Consider the following 21336-nt stretch of genomic DNA (forward strand, 5'->3'; position numbering starts at 1 on the left):
CCCTCCCCCCCTGGACTTTGTTAGGAGAAAGTTTAATCCGTGCGTGTTTTGTGTATGCTGCAAAATTGACATCTTGCTCCAGTATGGCTGTTGATGTGGAGGCAGAGGTTTCTGCCACGAAAAGGTCACAAGTTGAGGTAACGAAGATTCTTCCTGATTGGGCGAAAGAGGGACGATAAACAAACTAAATGTCAAACAATGATCATCTGATTGATTTTATAATAAGGAGAATTATAAAAAGTGCCATGCGTTTTACTGAGAGCTGTTTCTCTGAGTTTACTATGATACAAACGGGGTAGACATAACGATAAAAAAAAGTGTGTCAGTATATACAAATCAGAACAGGACTCAAACACATTAAATAAATATTAAAACCTTCATGAAAATATGATTTATATATAATGATATTAGTGTAAATATACATACATGCGTGGATTACCTGCTCTCTGGTTATCATGTTGCATTGGAGCTGCTTATGGCCTTTGTGCCGTCTGTGTTGGCATTTGCCTGTTCCTTCACCACAGGATCTGATGGGGAAACATTGGAATTGTTATTATCATTGACTGCATCTGATTTACTTATCCAGACCTCAGGTAAATGAAGTAAATACAGGTACGCATTTGTCCTGGTGCCCGACCAGTTTTATAAACATGCAGCAATGTCCATAAAAGGACATAAACATACCAGTGGAACCAGACTTGTAAAATGTGATGCCTAATTTAAGTCAACTTTAAATGAAGTGTGTAACTATGAATTTACGAGGCGATTAAGCTCTTTTCAGTAGTAGTTAAATATGGAATTCAGTTTGATAAGGAAAATATAATTTACTGTACACGTTTCATGTTCTTTCTTCATGATTTATTTAGCAAATGTGGATTAGAGAGGGAGAATCCTTGTGGCTAGATTTGATCTGATTGCAAAGGTGAGAGCTAAACAGACTCTTTAATCTGGACTGATATTTAAAAGTGAAAATAAAATGTACCTCAAACACACACAGCGTTTTTAACAATAAGTAGGAGAGGAGAAACTAGATCTGTAATCTATAATTGACTGGTGGCAGTATTTAGAAAACATGGATTCTATCCGTATGTGTTGGTGTGAGTACTAACAGAAGTATGGGTGCTGCATGGCCTCTGCAGCGGTCAGCCTCTGCTGGTGGTCGTAGCGCAGCAGCTTGTCCAGCAGGTCCAGAGCCTCCGGACTCACCAGGTGCTGGTTCTCCGACTGGATGAACTGCTCCCAACGCTTCCTCGTTTGTCTGCAAAGAAACATTTATCATGACTAAAATGTCTCTTTTTTGTTATGTGAATTAAACAGTTGTGGTGACAATCCAACAGTACTAGCAGCTTTGACTTTTTAAACATTTACTAAAGCAAGGGTGTAATCTAATAAGATTAACAATGATGGTGTTTTATTAAAGTGTGACTGTTAAACCTGCAATACCAGGACACTGATGCGGCTAAATAGAAATCAACTATTGTTCACTTTATAATTTACACTTGTGCTTTTCCTACTGTCAAAACGTCAGCTTTTGGTTCAAACACACTCCCTCAGTTAAAACTTTCAGAAAAAAAGAGTGTGTTTTGAGTAGTTTTCCTTTGCATATACTAAATGCTAAAATCTGATTTATGGAACCAACTGCACATTTCCTAAATACCTCAATTTAAAAAGGATATAATTACGTTTTCATTATGCAAAAAGGTAAGTTTGTTTTTAAACAGAGCAGATGTCCAAACATGGGCAACAGTGGTTCAAATGACTAAAGGTAACATGAAAGGGGAAACTGACCATTTTCAGTACTCTAGTCTTATGACGCACAAAAACAAAAGCAGCTAAAACAATGTAATACATAGCAACATATTCAAGACAAACATGTTGTATAAAACTGCATCTTTGACCAAATACATTGCCAAAGAAACAACTTGTTCACGTATTGTGTTTTATAGCATGTGTTTTGAATATATTTGATTATGTTTCTGGTAATAAATCCTGATACTCACTGTCCCAGCAGGTCTTTGAAGCGAGTGTCCAGTTCTATGTGATATTTGTGCAGGTAACCAAAGAGCTCATCGGTGCCCAGAACTTTAGCAATGCGGACCAGCTGGAAAAATAACAAATGCAATCCCTTAATTACATATTTTGGATACATTGGCAAGTATAAATGCATCCCAATATTTAGTTCTTGATTTGACATTTGAGTGTTCAAATAATAGACTGGTCACCTGGTCGTAGTTGTCCTGGCCGTGGAAAAACGGTTCCTTCAGAAAGATCATGCTGGCCAACATGCAGCCTAGACTCCACATGTCCAAACTATAGTCATACATCTGGTGGGAGGAAATAAAAGAAAATAAGACACCAAAAAACGATTTAAAAGAAGACAAGGACTTGTGTGTTTTGTCCTCATTTGAAGAGTAAATATCTGTAAAAGCATTTACCTGATAGTCCACTAGCAGCTCAGGGCCTTTGAAATAGCGCGAGGCCACCCTGACGTTGTATTCCTGAGCGGGATGGTAAAATTCTGCCAAACCCCAATCTATAAGACGCAGCTGAGACACAGAGAGGGAAAATTAAAAGTTTTACAATGCAGTGTAACACTTCAGCGTCAATCTTTTTTTAAATTTTAATATCGCAAATTAATTTAAAGGTGGGGTAGGTAAGTTTCAGAAACCGGCTCGAGTGCACTAAAATTTGAAAGTGCACAGCCAAAAAGAATCCGCCCCTTCCTTCAGACTTCCTTACAAAGCACCTCCTCCGCGAGAGCAGGCTGCAGTAACGTTACATATCAGGCAAAGCTAAACACATCTAGGTTAGCAATACTACACAGCCAAAGCCACTCCGATATTCACTCTGGTTTGACTTCTCCTAGTTTCCACTTTCTTTTTGTTCTTAATTTGCTCAGTTACATTTTTTCTTTTGCGACCAGTAGACGATGTTGAACCTAACTCTGCCATGGTGAAAGTGGCCGCCTGTTGCTGGCGAGTCATTGAAGTACTGCTGCAATGCATGCCCAATGAGGGCACGAGATACATTTGTGCGTGCACGAGATGGAAGGCTGACAGACAGGGCGGCAAGTAAAAACTACAACCAATCCGTTTAGCCGGGCTGGCTAAACGGATTGGTTGTAGTTTTTACAGTACTACGGCTTCCACAGATGACATTTTTTTATGGATTTTTTGTCAAAGCACTTAAGATATTCATTGCTATCGGGATGTTAAGAGCATTCCATGGAATATAACAAAAAGTGTATCTCGAGCCGGTTTCTCAAACTTACCTACCCCACCTTTAACTGTTTATTTTCTTTGGAAATGTTACTAATACATTTTTTAGGTTTATTCATAATTTTTTTAATGCACATTCTTACTTTAACTTAAGTTTATTTAATCTCCTTTTAAAATCAAGCTAATATCACAAAACCCAAGAAGAAAACCAAAAGTATTCTTCTGACACATTCTTTTATGTGTGTTAGATCGGCCACAGCTAACTTTTGAGGTGTTTCCTAAAAATGTCATAATATCCTTCATTTTGTTAATGTTAAGATGACTTGGGCTGGTGGCAACTTGCATGGCAGCCAAAGCCTCTGTATGAATGTGTGTGAATGCTCACATGAACATGTAAAGCGTCCTGAGGGGTTGTAAAGAATGGTAAAGCGCTCTAAAAATGTCGTAGCCAGTACCTTTCTCATCTGGTGGTCGATCATCACATTGTGGGGCTTCACGTCCCGGTGCATGATCCCCATACTGTGGCAGTAGTCCAGAGCCTTAGAGGAGACAGAGACACACAGTCAACACTGCAGCCAGTCTTTAACAGTCCATGTTGCCCTGCTCTCTCTTTATCCTAGTGGGTATCACCGCTCCAGATTTCTCTTCTCAATGATTAAACAAAGTCAGGACTCATAAAGCCAAAAGGAAAATAACTAAGGTTGTTTTCATTATTGATTGCTAACTTCATTGTATTTTGTTCTACTTGATTAATCATTTAATCAATAAAAATGTCAGAAAATAGCAGAATGCCTAAGGTTACATGTATGAAACTTCCAAATCCTGACTTTTTACAATTTCCTCAGCATTAATCTGCTTACTGTCTATTACTGAAGATAACCCTATAAATGAACGTCCACACTCAGTTTTTTATTTAAAAGTGGTAAACAACGGTGAGTATTCCATAAATAAGTCATTATAGAATTTAGATAAATGGAAAGGTAGACAAAATGTGTTTTTACCTTGAGCAGCTCATACATGTAGAAACGGATATCATAGTCAGTCAGCTTCTGGTAAAGCTCCTGCAGAACAACAATGTTTGGAGAAATGATTAAAAAAAAACTGAGCAGCTCAACTGGTGTCCATACACAATACACTCTTACTAGAGGGTTATTATGCATTTTATTAATAATGATACCAATGGTAGTTCTACACGTATGATGACGGCCAAACTTAAGTACCTTAAAATCTGTGTTATTGATGCACTCAAAGACAAGCGCTGGTGTTCTGGACTGCAAAGAGAGGACAACACAAGGCTTAACTGAGGACAGCAGCAGGTAGGTGGAGATCATTATCACACACTCACACACACGGTTACTCGCATGACTGGATTATCTCCACTGGCGGGCCCACATGCATCAAAGGGATGGATCTAACTCACCACCGGGTCTTTGACTGTGTCCACCAGGCGGATGATGTTGGTTCCTCCACGCAAGTTTTCAAGAATTTTGATTTCACGTTTGATCTTCTTCTTCTTGACGGGCTGCGGAAGAAAACAGGTGGTTCAAAATACAACAATATGATGATGAAATAAATAAATGTACGTTTCTAAATGGGCCCCCTATATTTATATATTCTCACTTGGAATTTAGCAACATTTGACCAGCAGAGGTTGCTGCAGGGAGACTCTGAGGCTTCTTATTGAGTGCAAATTGGTAAATCAGCATAACCCACCAGACCAGATCAAGCAGATGAAAAAAAGAAAAAAAAGAATTGTATTTGCCTTTTTCAGTGCTGTTGCTCAATACTGGAACAAGTCCCTTAGACACAAACTCATTGGAAAATAGGAGCTAGTTAAAGAATAACTCAGGTATCTTCGAATGATAGCAGTTTGTCTTGGACAGCGCCATATATCTATCAATATGCTTACTTTGTCACTGATTGTCATTGACGTGTAGACAACAAGGATATTTAAACTGGGAAAAAAATCAGAACACTTTTGACAGGATTTGGATGGACGGGTGTAACTTTATATTAAAAAAGAAAAGAACGAAAAAGCCATCTGCTGTGAGGGCTGCTGAGATAATCTTGGTGTGAATCCAGATAATAAGCTAAAAGATACACAGTAAAAAACTACATTTTAATAGTATATCCTATTCAGAAAGATTTTAAAAATAAATGTAGAGTCACGACTGAGCTGTCCAGACGGTTTGAAAACAAGGTAGGAAAATGTCACATAAAAGGAAAAAAATAAGACTCACCTTGAGGATTTTCACCACAACTTTTTCATTGTTGGTCACATTTATGGCCTCGAACACTTCACTGTACTTCCCTCGACCCAGTTTACGCACCAACTGATAGTTGTCTTGATTGCTGAGAAAGAGAGGAACATTTAGCTACATTTAAACAAAAATAGATCTTCATGAGCAAAAGCAACTGTCTCCTTTTTAAGAAGACTAGTAAAGAAAAATCAATAAATTACTAACCTTTCAAAAATGTATAACTGAACACTGTCTGTTTTAAATGTTTGTTTCTGAAAATCCTTAGGTTTGGAGTCTTGGTTGGACATATTAACACATTTGTAGATGTCACCTGGGTCTCTTTGAAATTATACCAGGCATTTTTTCGGACATACATTTTTTTATATGTATATATTCAATAGAATTACAGCTTAAAGGTGGGATAGGTAAGTTTGAGAAACCGGCTTGAGATACACTTTTTGTCATATTCCATGGAATGCTCTTAACATCCCGATAGCAATGAATATCTTAAGTGCTTTGACAAAAAAATCCATAAAAAAATGTCATCTGTGGAAGCCGTAGCACTGTAAAAAGCAGGACGAAACATTTTAGACGGCCCGGCTAAATTAACTGGATGGCCTACCTGCCTGTCAGCCTTCCATCTGTGCACAAACTTATCTCGTGCCCTCATTGGTCATGTGCGCATTCGTGTGTGTTGAAGGAGGGGCTCTGTAAGGAAGTGGCAGATTTTTTCCGACTGTGTATTTTCAAATTCTAGCGAACTCGAGCGGGTTTCTCCAAAATGACCTACCCCACCTTTAACTGTAAATATTTTAAATGAGTGACCTTAAAAGTAATGTTTAAAATCCAATGTTGGGTTCTCAAATAAAAACAAAATGTGTGGTTGACAGGGCAGAAACTCATGCAAATAAAATCACGATAATAACTTTGTCTCATATGAAAGACTCACTTAATTTTCTATATAAAACATCATCCATTTGTATTTTATATACTGGTTTTTGTATAAATATTTAATTTCTGTTTGTATAAGGAAATGCAGTAAAACAATGTACACTTTAAGGACTGTCTTCGACAGGCTGCTATCTTTTCAAAATCGATGAAATGCTAACACTGTCATAAAAATTGTCTCAGTAAAAGTATGTTTTGAAAACAAGGATATATATACAAAAGACATATTCTGCACACAATCAAATTAGACAAGATTTCGATGGACGGTTGTAACTTTTTTACACAAAAGAAGCCACCCGCTGTGAGCAGAATGAAACAATATTTTGAAATGCAGCAATGGAAAAAGAGCCAATAAATAGTAAAACACTAACTGTACCTCCAGTTTGGCACATGCGCGTCATAGTCCCAATACTCTCTGTTCTTCTGTGTGTTGACATCGGTGTACACCCGAGCCTTGCTGCTGGCCGGCGTGGATCCGGGCATAGCTAGCTTCGCGGCTCCGTGTCGAGGACCTTTACCTCCCTCTGAATGCTTCGTGGCTCGATACTGGAAGGCAGCGCAGCGAGTCTCCAGAATTTGTGGCTCTAAGAAGGTCTCTGTGCTTTGCTTACCATCTGCTTTGGCTGCTTGCGCCCTCTGAGGAAAGGCGTCAGGCCGGTGTGATGCAGCGGTGGTGCAGACTGACAGAGCTACGATGACCGAGTGTGTGAAGCCCCTGAGCAAGATGTTAGGCAGGATGGGATGAAGAGCCGCCAGCTGCAGGAACAAACAGGGAGAAAAGAGAGAATAACCTGAGGCATTAATAACAAGAGGTCAAAGTTGCCTTCTGATTTGGAAATAAAGCAAACAATATTTCTTGTATGTAGGGCTGCAACTATTTTTTCCATGTATTTATTGTTTTACATTGATGGTTTGGACTGTAATACAGTTGTGAAGTCACACAGAGCAAAATATACCAATACCGATATCTGGCTGCTTTAAAAATGCTACTATTTATATTTTCTACCTTGAGATTGTACTTATTTGAGTACAAAGGACTCAAATAAGTACAATCTCAAGGTAGAAAATATAAATAGTAGCATTTTTAAAGCAGCCAGATATCGGTATTGGTATATTTTGCTCTGTGTGNCCCTCTTTTAATACTTTTCGCCTCATTCTGAAAGAAAAAGGTGAAATATGCCAACGTGATGGCCGTCTTGGTGTGTGGTGCGAGATGGGAGATGTAGTGCATTGAGTGGTTTCACACAAAAAAAAGTGTTACTTCACAGTTTTACGACACATTTTTATTTTTTTTACTTGCAAAATTATCTTTTAAATTGACAAACATCATATGTGTAATTCGTGGCACAATTCAAACGGGATCGAAAGATAATCTTTCTCTATCCATTGACTTCAATACATACTTTTCCCGAAATAAGGTCCCATGGAGGTCCCCCGGAAAGGGAGGGACTTCGCCTCTCTATCGATAGATACTATTTTCCCAGAATGCAATGCACAAAGGAAAGAAATGTGTATGTCGTTAAAACTTAGTAACAGAAAGCTTTCACTTATGAAGTGTGATTGTAATAACTGTAGTTATAAATATTTACAATACTTATTGTTTATTATACATGTTCAAAAACTGTGATAGTAGACAAATTATTTTTATTTTTCCAAAAATATAGAGAACAGAATGGTTCATCGTAAACTTGTATGTCTCCAATTATTTCAGCGCCATGAACAGCTCCAGTCCCAGCCACAAACCACACAGTATCTGATATAAAAATTACTCAGAGAGACACTAAAACATATGTTCTTTTTTTTAAATCATAGTTTAAGTTTGAGCTGAAACAAGTAACAAATAAGTCAATCTAAAAATGTATCTGCAACTATGATAATCAATGAATCGTTAGAGTAACTTTTCAAACAAATCCAATAAAGTGTTTCTCAAAGCTGGGAATCTTCTGCCAGTCCTGTTTTATATCTCTGTACACTGAATATGTTTGAATATAGGACTTAGAAACTAAGCATTTCATTGATTCATTGAGAACATAATCGTTAGACACAGCCCTAGATTCAGTCTGTGCACGATTTCCTGAGGCTCAGCACAGGTTGGATAGAGACAGTGTAGACAGCTGTTCAAATACCTTTCATGGCATAAAACTCTCTTAGCTTTGTCAGCAGGGGCTGCTGCTGTCGGGCGCTCCTGTAAATGAAACTGACGTGTTGAACAGGAGACAGTAGAGTGTCCTGCCCAATAATATGAAACTGTGGATCCTCTTGACCTCTGACCCTCTCAGGGACTTGAGGAGAGGATGGTGTAATTGTATTCTTTCCCCACAGCAGACCTGATCTTTGTTTGACTTTATCTGGGTACCTTTGTCCAGGAGGTCTGGGTGTCATTGGCTGTTTACGAGATGTTTATAATTGTGTTTATGTATATTTGTGAGGAGACTGGAGAAGGACATTATTTAGAAATGTGTGTAGATCAAAAGGTTTTATTGTATATTTTGATCATTTTCAGGAGTTTGGAAGAAATTCACAAGGAAGATGTCATCCCAACTGTAAATAGCAGAATTCTTCCACCATTCACACATCACACACACAGTAATCCGTTTTCCCTGTTGTAGTATGTTGGTTGGTCTCTGCAATCTGTCAAATCGTAAGAAGCTCAGGGACAAAGATTTCCGATTTACTTGATAAAAATTGGCACTGGCATTTCCAGTTTTTTCAAAAGTGCATACGTGCTTTCCTGCAGTGTAGGAAATGCTATATATCTGGTGTTTTTGTGGGTGTTTTGGAAGCTTAAAGGTGGGGTAGGTCATTTTGGAGAAACCAGCTCGAGTGTGCTAGAATTTGAAAATACACAGCCGGAAGAAATCTGCCACTTCCTTACAGAGCCCCTCCTCCAACACACACAAATGCGCACATGACCAATGAGGGCACGAGATAAGTTTGTGCACAGATGGAAGGCTGACAGGCAGGTAGGCCATCCAGTTATTTTAGCCGGGCCGGCTAAAATGATTGGTCATGCTTTTTACAGTACTACGGCTTCCACAGATGACATTTTTTGATGTATTTTTTGTCAAAGCACTTAAGATATTCATTGCTATCGGGATGTTAAGAGCATTCCATGGAATATAACAACAAGTGTATCTCGAGCCGGTTTCTCAAACTTACCTACCCCACCTTTAAATGTGGTGCTAACATGTCTCAGTTTGTCAGTGAAATATTTCAAAGGTTGTATCCCTGGTGTGGGTAGCAACAACATAAACCTTCAAAAAAATGAAGGATAAACACAAAATAATTATAACATGTCAAAATGCTTCTTCTTTACACTGGAATACTATATGTGGCATAGCAAATACTCATCTATAACACGTTGGAAAGTCCACATCAGGGGAGTTGCCAATTTCTGTCTGACTTGAGTTCTCCTTCGCCAAGCTAGCAGCAAGTTGGTCTGTCTTTCGGTCCACAACTTTGGTTCAGACTGAACAATCTCTACAACTACCAAATATATTTCCATGAATGGGTGTAAAAACAATAGCCAGAGAAAGAATGCTGCTGACATGACTGCTGGTGACCTACTCATTCAGTTTGACACCTTTGCATTTAGTAAAATGTCTTTACATTTGGATGGATTATTATTACATTTTGTACAGACAGAAAAGGTTTGTTTTGCAGGTATTTAATTGTAAATATATGTATTGTAAATATTGAACCAATGTATGTTTTTAAATGATGATTGCACACAATGTTATCCCCAGGGTAACACGAATGTCTGAACCACACTTCATTGCAATACATGTTGACACGTCTCGCTGGAAATTACAAATGTCAACCTCATGGTGGTGTAATAAGAAAAGAAATTGAGAATCACTGAAGTAAGATATGATTAATCCTATCATGAATATCCATAGAAGTTTCAGTCCATCAAATAGCTGTCAAATTAAAGATTTTTATGCTAATATTTTATGGGTTACAGATATATATAATAGTTACCCTGTTTCAAACTTCGGTTTGACATTACCTTCACTCCTTCTGATTTCCATGGGGTGTCAATCGTTAGAGACCAACGTATGCTCCTGAATCGAATGGCTTGTTTAGTAAACATTCATGCAAATCACTACCAACTGGTTTTGCCAAGGTTTAATGATTGGGGTTGCCTGGGTTGAGGGCTGTGTTCATTGGCTGAAACGCTTGTCAACAAGCCACTCAACTCAATGGTAACCCTAACCCTAACCCTTCTGGGAAACATGAATTTGAGTTTCTTGCCAATAGTTGTGGAGAATTGTCAGTTCAAAGTGTAGATCAAAACTGACTGTCACTGTGTCTGCTTGTATTTCAGGAACCTACCAAGGCCAGTGGCTGGCCGGGATGCGTCATGGCTATGGCGTGCGGCAGAGTGTACCGTACGGCATGGCGGCTGTCATCCTTTTCCCTCTGCGAACATCCATAAACTCCCTCCGCTCCGAGCATAGCCACGGCCCCCCGGCTGTGCTGGAGGACGGCAATGCCACCACGCCAACAGATGGGGTGGTGGCCGGCCTGGCAGGGAGCCCCGTGGGCCGAGGGGGGTTTGCTCTGATGGCTCCGAGTGAAGCAGAGCGCCAGAGGAAGAGGAAAGGCCGCTTCCGTCAGTCCATCCTGAGTGGACTAAAGCTGCGACGCTCAGAGTCCAAAAGCTCACTGGCAAGTCAGCTCAGCAAACAGAGCTCCTTCTGCAGCGAGGCTGGCATGAGCACCGTCAGCTCTGCTGCATCGGACATCCACTCCAACGCCAGTGAGAGTGAACAAGGAGCCCCTGTGGACGCCACTGTCACTGAAATGTATGCTGGCGAGTGGCGGAGCGACCAGAGGGCCGGCTGGGGCGTGAGCCGGCGCTCAGACGGCTTGCATTATGAGGGGGAATGGACGGGAAACAAGAGGCATGGGTACGGATGCACCACCTTCCCGGATGGCACCAAAGAGGAAGGGAAGTATAAGCAGAACACGTTGGTGAGCGGAAAACGCAAGAACCTGATCCCACTGAGGGCCAGTAAGATCAGAGAGAAGGTGGACCGGGCTGTGGAGGCTGCGGAGAAGGCTGCGGACATCTCGAAGCAGAAAGCAGAGATCGCCATGTCAAGGTAACGTGCTCACCTTTTGGCAGTGGTGGAAGAAGTATTCAGAGGCTTTGCTTAGGTGAAAGTAGCTAACACTGTGAAAAGCCCTGTAATCAAGATAAAAGTATATGAAATGTCCATAAATCATGACATGGTTACTCAAGCTTATCCACAGACCTTGATGTGAGCAGTTTCATGTTGAAACAATTTACTTTTTCATGTATCAAAGCTTAAACAGAAGTCCACATTTACTTTTTTTTACTACAACAAGGTGTTCATATTATCTTGAGTAACCATTGCTGTTAATTTTTTCAAATGTCTTTTACAGCACCACCTTGTATTTTACAACCCTTCTGAGCATAACAAAATAAAATCAGGTCAAATGTTAATTTGAAAACTAACACTTTTAAATTTGATGTTGTGGAGTTCAATATTTGCCTCTGAGATGTAGTAAAATAGAGGAATAAAGTTGCATAAATTGTGAAAACTGGTACTATTCAAATACCTTCAAGTTGTACAGAACATGAATCAAATATACTTTGGATTCCACCTCTGTTTTCAGCAACACATGTGGGAGATGGGCACCAAATATGGATTTGGTTCTGTACCAAAACAGATTATGTAAAAACAGATTAAGAGGATGTGACTTAAAAAATAGCCAGGTGCTTATTTAAAGCAGAGAGAATATTTGGCATAAACAAGTCTAAAAAAAGAAACTCAGAGTGGATAATAAGCATTATAGCTGCAGCCTGTTTGACGGCAGTGTTTCTACCTGTGTATTCAGGATGAGCCACGCTCGTGGGAAGGCAGAGGCGGCGGAAGAAGTGGCGCAGAAGGCCACGGAGGAGTGTCGACTGGCCCGGATCGCTGCCAAAGAGCTCTCTCCCTCTTTTCACATCTATGGGAACGGTGAGTGGACCGCACAGAAGAGTGTCCAGTTTGAAGTTAATGTGCGCTTTCACACATGCTGCTCTATTTCATTTAGGTGTCTGAAGTGCAGAATTACATGTATCACTTTATCAGACAAATTGATATCTATTATTTAGGTATTTATATGTATATTATTTTATATAACCACTAGCTCTTATGTAAAATATATGATAATAATAATAACATTATGTTTTATTATGTTTGTGCATCTTAGATTTTTTAATACATTGTATTCAAAATGATACAGTATTATTTTTTCTTTTGGAGTTTCTGCCATCCTTTAAGTTGTATTGCCAGATTTCTGCCCACTTTTATGTTGCTTCATTTCCCCCCGAGACCAGGATTGTAACAATTAGTCACAAGTCGTGACTAAATAGCTTTTTTTAAAAGCAGCATATTATGAAACTAATAGAATAAGACTCATTATCTTCATTTAAAACCTAGACAATAGCGTGTATAAGTAATGCCTAAATGTATCGTATATGTGGATTTACAGTAGGCTCAGTGTTTACATACATACTGTAGGTTGATCTCATAATAGACTACAGAGGATTAAAGCCTTTGAGAATTCAACTAAATCAAGTGTTTTCACTTAGTTAATCCCCTCTAAGCCAACAGTGACTGCCAGCACCAGATCCAGTTTGTATGCAGCTTTTCTCTCTTTTTGCTACCCTGCATGCTAATGACACTCATAAACACCAACACAACACACTCACAACATACACACTGATGGACTTGGCGTGGATTAGTGCCAAATCACTTCACTGGTGTTATTCTCCAACTGTTTTCGCAGGGCTCGAATGTCAGAGGCCCAAGCACCAGGACGCCAAGGACAAAGACCATGAGGTGATCTCCACGGGAACAGACAGTCCGGAGCTGTGCACGCCGGACACCACGCCGCCTGTAATAACACCTGATCTCAGCCCTGTGCTGAGCGTGCCCACCTCGCCCCCCCACAGCCCTGGCAAACACGCCCATCGCCCCAGAAATGCTTGCTTTATGCGCCAGAGCGCCGTGGACGATCAGGGTGGGGCTGAGATCCAGGTGCTGGTGGAGGGGCGGGGCATGGATCTGCCAAGGGGCGGGGCTAACAATTGGACTGATGACATGTATCCAGATCGCGGAGGCAGCAGCCGCTCCACCACACCCTCCCTCCTGGAGGAGCAGGAGGGCCAAATCAACGGCCATGAGCAAGCCCCAATGTCCAACCACAAACCGCGGGAAAAATCCAATCACAAGTCACGGGAGCACGCCTCCTCCTACAGAGCGTGGGAGCACTCCAACCAAAAGCCCTCCAAGCAAGCCTCTTCCAATCACAAGTCGAGGGAGTACTCGTCGTCCAATCATAAAACATGGGATCATTCTTCCACCAATCACAAGGCCTGCGAGCATGCCTCTTCCAACTACAAGCCGCAGGTGCACATTTTATCCAATCACAAGGCCTTGGAACATAACATTTCCAATCACAAGACTTCTGAGCATGCTTCTTCCAATCACAAGTCCCAAGATTATATCTCCTCAAATCAAAATGCAAAGGACCACGTCTCTTCTAGTTACAACCCTCGAGAGCATGTCTACTCCAACCACCATCCAAAGCAGCACAACCCTTCCAACCACAAGCTTAGCGAGCATGCTGTAATCGACCAAAGGCTAGATGGCCTCACCGGGGGCTGGACTGCTGAAAGCACCCTTAGGTGGAGCCCGGCCCACTCGCGCCTTACAGAACAGGACGAGGAGAGGATCAATGACTATACGGTTGACATGAGGCTCCAGTGCCCGGACTCGCAGAAGTCTCGGGGGCTGGGAGCAGAGTCCCCGGCCTCAAAACACAACAGGTTGCGTTCCCGGGGCCTTCGGCCGGTCAGAGAGGGATCCATGGACTCTGTACAGATGCTGGACAACCTGAATGTGGGGGCAGAGCTGGAGGAGTGGCCGCTGCACAGGGACCTCACCCTCTCCCCACCCCTCAAGTCTCAGCCCATCACTCTGGAGCAGGAAGGAGAGCACCTCACCCTCAAATCAAACTCAGTGAGTCATCACAATCAAAGTTTAGCTTTGAATCATTATTAATAAATAAACAAATATCTCGACAAATACTGATGGAGCAAATAATTATGTATTTCATAAATATAGAACTTTTCCTTTAGAACAATTACAATTTTGTGCATTCATAAAAAAAACGTGAGTAATGCAACAGTCAGTACTTAATAACATCCAGGCACCATTTGTTCTATTCTTGCTAAGAAAAGACAACATAAATTGTGACATTTCTTTATTCAGTATTAATTATGCGAGCCACAATGTGTATGATTAGAACATTTTGATTTCAAAATCAATTTAGTTGAATTCATCGACTGTGACGTAATATTTTGTTCCACACAAACATGTTGAGTTTGTTAGAATCAAGAGAGACTTCTTGTCCATATCAATGGTTCATGGGTATAGGTCGAATTTAGAGCTTCTGTGTGAGTGTCATTTGGGCCCATTTGGACCCAAAAATACTTTTTCCCCATTGACTTACATTGGGAAAGATATGTCTGTAAATCATTGGATATATATTTTTTAACTTAATCAACTACCCAGTACAAACACTTTAAAAATCCCTTATTTAATTCATTAGGGTCTAAAATGCTCTAAAAGCAGAATCCAGTTATTTTCTCTCTCCATTAATCTGACTGAGCCGAGGAAAACTCAAGTCCACCCGCTCTATGAGCAAATACGGTTACTTTTGCTCTTGAGAGGTAGGGCATTTTGGCTTCATGCGCCGCTGAGCAACTTTCAAAGGAATGAAAGTGTCCCGAATCCAATGCTGTATCCAGTTCTCTTTATCAATCCATGGATTTTCCACATCAAAAAGCCTGGTGGATGTAACATAAACCTATGGTATATTGTTCAAGTTAAAATGTAGGATCTCTTTTAATGAAAAAAAGTAATGAAAAAAACGATTAAAAACAATACGTGTTGCACTTTTAACTGCCATTTGTTCTATGATTGATTCAATGCAACTGTGTCATTTTCTGTCTTTTTGAAGTCATGCAACTAAACTCTTTCTTCTTTTCTCCTCTCTTGTCTTTTAGGGCTCCAGCTCTATTCTGGTGGTTATGGTCATCTTACTCAATATTGGAGTAGCCATTCTTTTCATTCACTTCTTTATTTAAGCTTATAACGGTATGATCTACTAAGACTTATTGATAACTACGGTATATTATATTATTACTTGCTGAGATGGACATTCTGCCTATTCGACTGGAGCCCGCAGCCCGAGTGACGGACACAGCAGAGCCTTTCTATTGTTGCTTCCGGTCTTTTCACCTCTGTTGAAGCCCGTTTCAGTTCCTCTGAAAGCACCGTTCCTTTTCGAATGCTTATTTTGAGCTTGCAACCATAGAAAAAGAAAGTACGAAAGTTTATTTAGAAAAAAGGAAGAGTGCAGCTTTAGACTAGCGTGGTGTATTGGGACACACATGCACGGATGTTCATCAGCTCCTGCTACATGGACTGGAGATGGCACAGGCAGTTTTGCCCATTTTTCCATGACTCTAGACAAGAATATAGCAACCCTTGTTTCCTAGGTTATCATGAGAAACATGCTAACCAAAAGCATGAAACACACATCATCCTAAACCCCACAGACAATTACCCCTTTTGCCTTTGAACCCTTTCCCCTTTTGGCCCCCATCCACCAGTCTCTACCCCTTATTCGCACTATGCGCTACATACAGAACTATGCTGCAAGAGTAGATCCATTTTAAAGGGCTCCGTCATTCTTCTTTTCCTTTTTCCACTACGAACTGCACACACAACCATTGCATGAGGATGTGTGGGGTTTTAAAAGTGCATTTTATATCCCTTTAACATCACTGTTCTGTCCTCATTCGTATGCACTCCATCTTGGTTATCACGCATGGCGGCAGATTTGGAAAGTCAGCCGCCAACGCCACCTTACGTCCAATCAAAAGTACAGAATCTGACCGAACCAGATTCATCAGCGACCAACACACTCCAAGACCCAAGAGTCTAAACTTCGAGGAACTTCCTGAATTTATTGCTAAGTGAAACATATTCGCACGCAAAAGAAAAACACAACACATACACATTAAACTGCTGACATACTGAGGAGGGCTCAGCCTTGACCCTTTGTACAGCCTTGAGACTGTTATGTTATAACCACTAATTCTACTATATATGTGTATGTGTCATTATTATTCAAGTTTGTTACTTTTTTGCAGTTTGCAAGACAGAGAGAATGCAGAGTGCCTCCTATTTATTCATTTCCGTCTCAAATTTATTTAAAAAGAAAAACCCCGACCCAAGATAATTAAACACCCAGGCTAAGAGGAGACGAAGAACTTCGACATTAAAAAAAGTTGACCCCCACCCAACCCCCTTTCCTGCCCAACACACACTCACACACACACAAACACAAAACCTCCCTTTCACTCTGAAATGGCATGCACTGTTTGGTCTCTCTCCCAGTCCCCCTTTTCAGACCAGTCAAAAGGGAAAATGGGGTTTCTACGGTGTCATTTCCAGACACTCTTTGGGCCGGATGAGATTTTTTTTCAGCATGTTTGTTCAGCCTGCTCAATCTGGTGTCGGTTTGTGAGTTTCTCCCTCTCGTCTCTTTTAATCCAGCAACACAAGGCTACACGAGACATGGAGAGCAGTGTAAAATAAACGCTAGCTTTTAAACTCTCAGTGGATTACCGAAACGTCCCGAGTTTATGAATGATATAAAAAGAAACTCTCTGCTACTGTATGTTTTATACTTCGCACCCAGTGGCATCATCATGTTGTGACATCATTGCATGCCCGAGCATGCTCTTTCTTACTCTTTGGTTTATGAGGTTGTTTCAAAGTTAATGTGGAGAAAATAATGAAATGTTTGAAATTAACAAGTTTGGTGTGATTTATTCCTGCTCTCTCAACTACTCAATAAATTGCTTCAGTTTTATATAGGTGGGAAACATCATAACAAATGAAACCGACATTCTGGTCAATGTGGTTATTTTATATATAAACTGTTTTTCAATAGATTTATCAGAAAACGTATATACAGCATCATATAGCAATATAAATATAAAATATCACATGCACTGTGGGAGAGGATTTTATCCATGATAACAAATTACATTTCTAAAGGCAACATTCAGAAGATTTAGTGATGAATACCACTGTTATTTAAGGTTACTGCAGGTAAGGAAAGCACACATTTGATTGTTGTAGTATGTCCTTTTAAAGGAATAGTTCAACATGTATGTTATGCTGCTGGTTATACACACATGGGTGCGTACCCACTAGGTAGGTAAACAACTATCTGGACAGCTAGTTTTCTGCAGTAAGAGAAACATATTGTTTGCTGTGATGACATTGAATGGTAAAGTCAACCCTATGGGCTTAGACAAACACTGTATTACATGGATCATCTGCTACTGAAATATGTCCAAAGGCTGTAAGCATTATAGTTGTGATGAGTCCACTGAACTGAAATAAATCTGTTCACATTAATACTCGTACATTAATGTATATATTGTAATATATATTATAATAAAAGCTATGATTATTGAATTTGGAAACAACATTAAAGACACCAAGAATGATATACATACAATACGATACATCAAGTCAAAATAAACTAAAACCTGTGTGTGTAGCTATAGCCAGGGAGTTTAACTTGAGCCCTGAAACATATGAAATCTCTGATGAATCAAGCATTACTAATCGTAACTATTTCAATTAATTTATATTGTATTAGCAAAAATAAAATGTCTATCTCCCTCGATAAACTTTTAAAATGCCTTATATGAACATACAAGCATGATGTGACGGTTGTATATCAAAAATATATAAGATCAGCTAAATGTTCTTAAAGTATGGAAGGTCAGGTTACCTATTATCCAAAATATACTCACCTTTCTGTGAGTGATACAATATAGTGTATATTATAATAATAGACTATTATCACTGACTGAATTTTAATATTGCAGCAATTCTAAATAATGTACTAGGTGATTAAATTAACTGAAAAAAAACAATGATATATCATTTTCCCAATATAGGTTTTTTAATCTGAATGCAAAGGATTGGGTTATTAAAGCTGAAGAATGAATCAAGACGTAAATAATGTACCTCTCAAAATAAGTGGAGTAGAACTAAGGTAAAAGTCCCTCACAATTTCAGGCTTAATTATTGATTTACATCAAACTAAAGTAAAACGGCCCACCTTCATTTGCAAATTAAGTTGAAACCTAAAATGCAAGATTAGTGCGCCTATTTAACCAGAGTGTGTGAAGACTTCCATGGCAAAAAACAAACAGCTGAATAAGAGCAATAGCTCTTGGAACACCAATAATATGAGGTGTGTAAAAACCTTTTTTAAACCCAAGTAGCCTTAAAATCAACCAGATATTTAAAATGATGTTAAGTGTCAGCGGAAAGTTTGAAAATAAAAAAACACAAACACATTATGGCCTGTGAACAATATTATTTTATATTATAATTTAAGGCTATTATCATTGATTCATTCATGTGTACGCAGAAGAAAGTTTAACGCTGTAGCTGATGGAAGTATTTTTCTTTTGTGTTGGGTAGTTTAATTGATTTAATCAAATATATTTAAATAATGGCACGATGGCTCAAGAAATAGGAGGTTTGTGAGTGCTCTCCTGTACTGAGATGACTGAATCAACTTAAAATAATACAATAAACCTGCTTTTTTTCCATTGTCATGGCAATGGGATATATCAAGTTGCAGTTTTATATGTACAATACCAGTGGTGGGAGAAGTACTCCGATCTTGTACTTGAGTAAAAGTAGTAGAATTTGGAAACAACATTAAAGACACCAAGAATTATATACATACAATACGATACATCAAGTCAAGATAAAATAAAAATAAAACCTGTATGTGTAGCTATAGCCAGGGAGTTTAACTTGAGCGCTGAAACATATGAAATCTGATGAATCAAGCATTACTAATCGTAACTATTTAAATTCATTTATATTGCATTAGCAAAACTTTTTTCTATCCCCTTTGATGACCTTTTAAAATGCCTTATATGAACATATAAGGCACTTTTACTCAAGTAAATACCCAAGTATTTGCATCACAATATACTTTAAGTACTAAAAGTAAAAGTTCTCATTCTGCAGATTAGTCCATTTCAGAATAATATATGATGCGTTTTATCATTATTGATCATGAAAGTGTTCTCAAAGCTGGTAAAGGTGCAGCTAGTTTGAATGACTTTGTATGCTGCAGGGTAGCTTGTGAATTTACTCAAGGTGGAACTAAAATCTAATTTAACACATGATTATATTTCACGTCATTCATCAAAATCTGTAAAGTAACTAAAGTAAATAATTGTAGTGGAGTAAAACTACACCACTTACTTCTGAATTCTAGTGGAGTAGAAATACAAAGTAGCATAAAATGGAAATACTCAAGTAAAGTACAAGTATCTCAAAATTGTACTTAAGTACTTGAGTAACTTAGTTCTGTACAATACTTTAAAGACAATTTTTGCAGTAATCACATCAACTTTGGCTGTGGTCTAGACTCATCCGCTTAAACAGTGTTAAAATAATAATTCAGGTATATTTTGGTGAGTGAAATACTTATTTCACTCACCAAAATACTTATTTCACTCACCAACTCGCATTATTGAATTATTTAAAATGCCTCTTTACACTTTATCATAATTAGGATTACTATGACTGATGCCTTCATGAGTAAGCTGAATGTAGTTTAATTGAATGCTGTTACTGGTGCAAGTATTTTTTTTAATAGGCTTACTGTTTGGTAGATTAAATTAGTAAAAATATATATATTCTTTTTCATTACATGTTAATATAATTAAAGTTTAACTTTTACAACAAGGTGTGTGACTACCACAGCAAACACACAATAGATTTTGTAAGGAGAAGAATAGCTCTTGATGTTACTATAAGGGCTGACATTACGCATTCAATGTATTTAAGGTTATACTTACTACTACTGTTAAAGTTGTGATTGTTATGGAACAAGTATCTGAAAATCGGTGAGGATGGCAGTTGTGGTTTTACAGTCTTTACGTTGCTTGAAGAGAAACACTCCCCCCTACAGTCAGATTGTAGAATTACATTTGCTAAAATCTTTTCGGCTCGTATTGTGGTTGTGTGGATGCCCTTGAAACTAACTCAAAAAGCAGGAAATATATTCACCTAGGGCTGTTTTGGGGACTACTGAGTGTACCTCCAGGATGGAGCGGCTGTAGAAGCAGCAGATCCGCGGAGAAAGCTCACTGCGTGGCGGCTTCCGGTTTCCGTCCGTCTGCAGGAGGATGGCGTCCGGCTTCAACCGCATCCCCTCCACCGCCGGTCCTCCGAGTCCTAAATATACCGAAGGTTGTCGACCTCAGGTTAGAGACGGCAGTGAAAAGCATCGATAAGCGGGTCCAGTAAGGTATGTTTTTTATTTTAGATTGCAAATGTGGTTATTTGCAGATGTGCGAGGCTCCTCTAGAGGAGGTGAATTCCTCCCCGCAGCTCCGGGGAGGCCTAGTCTGATTTGGGTTCCGTTTACAGCGGAGGTTCGTATCGACCGGTTATTGTGGCCTTTCAGAAAGCGGCAATCGAAGCAACGGTAGCTCACAAGCCTCTTTGCTTCTGTCGCCTTTCCTTTTTGTGCTTTTGTTATTGTGTGATGCTGATATTGGGACGATAATACTGAGCAATGTTTATTAATGTGTGAAATAGCGGATAATAATCTCGGAGGAAGTCCAGTTAGCTGGAGCTAGCGGTTAGCTGTTAGAGTCGCTGCCGAAGCTGACAGGCTAACGTCGGGTAGCTACATCCTGGAACAGAAACCAAACCATTAAATAAACCTGCAGAAAAAGAAAACAATTCCCGAGATAAGAAATATAGATATGATTAAGA

At 39.4% G+C, this 21336-nt stretch overlaps 3 protein-coding genes across 6 annotated transcripts in view; 1 reads left to right on the forward strand and 2 right to left on the reverse strand.

The window, feature by feature from the left end:
* Positions 1–6: 6 nt before the first annotated feature.
* Positions 7–7189, reverse strand: LOC104965727 (casein kinase II subunit alpha'-like). 2 transcript variants are annotated; one of them, XM_010794732.1, is made up of 12 exons: positions 6783–7189; positions 5459–5570; positions 4639–4740; positions 4439–4489; positions 4220–4279; positions 3674–3757; positions 2436–2546; positions 2223–2324; positions 2001–2101; positions 1110–1258; positions 440–527; positions 7–153 (listed from the first exon to the last, which is right to left on the reverse strand). In XM_010794732.1, exons 1-11 carry the CDS (start codon positions 6887–6889, stop codon positions 454–456), a joined length of 1053 nt encoding a protein of 350 aa, XP_010793034.1. In that variant the 5' UTR covers positions 6890–7189; the 3' UTR covers positions 7–153; positions 440–453. The 2 variants fall into 2 exon arrangements, with proteins under 2 accessions (XP_010793034.1, XP_010793035.1); XM_010794733.1 differs by having other exon boundaries at positions 427–527.
* A 2765-nt stretch (positions 7190–9954) lies between these two features.
* Positions 9955–17315, forward strand: jph3a (junctophilin 3a). Its single transcript, XM_010795564.1, has 5 exons — positions 9955–9964; positions 10734–11514; positions 12275–12399; positions 13214–14448; positions 15498–17315. Exons 1-5 carry the CDS (start codon positions 9955–9957, stop codon positions 15576–15578), a joined length of 2232 nt encoding a protein of 743 aa, XP_010793866.1. The 3' UTR covers positions 15579–17315.
* Positions 15610–21336, reverse strand: part of sirt3 (sirtuin 3) — a 31197-nt gene continuing 25470 nt past the window's right edge. For all 3 annotated transcript variants that reach the window (XM_010794737.1, XM_010794738.1, XM_010794735.1), the window contains exons 9-10: positions 16640–16649; positions 15610–16290 (exon numbers count right to left, since the gene is read on the reverse strand). In XM_010794737.1, coding sequence (XP_010793039.1) covers positions 16278–16290; positions 16640–16649 — 23 coding nt within the window. In that variant the 3' untranslated portion in view covers positions 15610–16277. The remainder of the gene's footprint in view (positions 16291–16639; positions 16650–21336) is intronic.

Source organism: Notothenia coriiceps, unplaced genomic scaffold, assembly GCF_000735185.1.
Source record: "Notothenia coriiceps isolate Sejong01 unplaced genomic scaffold, NC01 NC01_scaffold00037246, whole genome shotgun sequence".
NCBI lineage: Eukaryota > Metazoa > Chordata > Actinopteri > Perciformes > Nototheniidae > Notothenia > Notothenia coriiceps.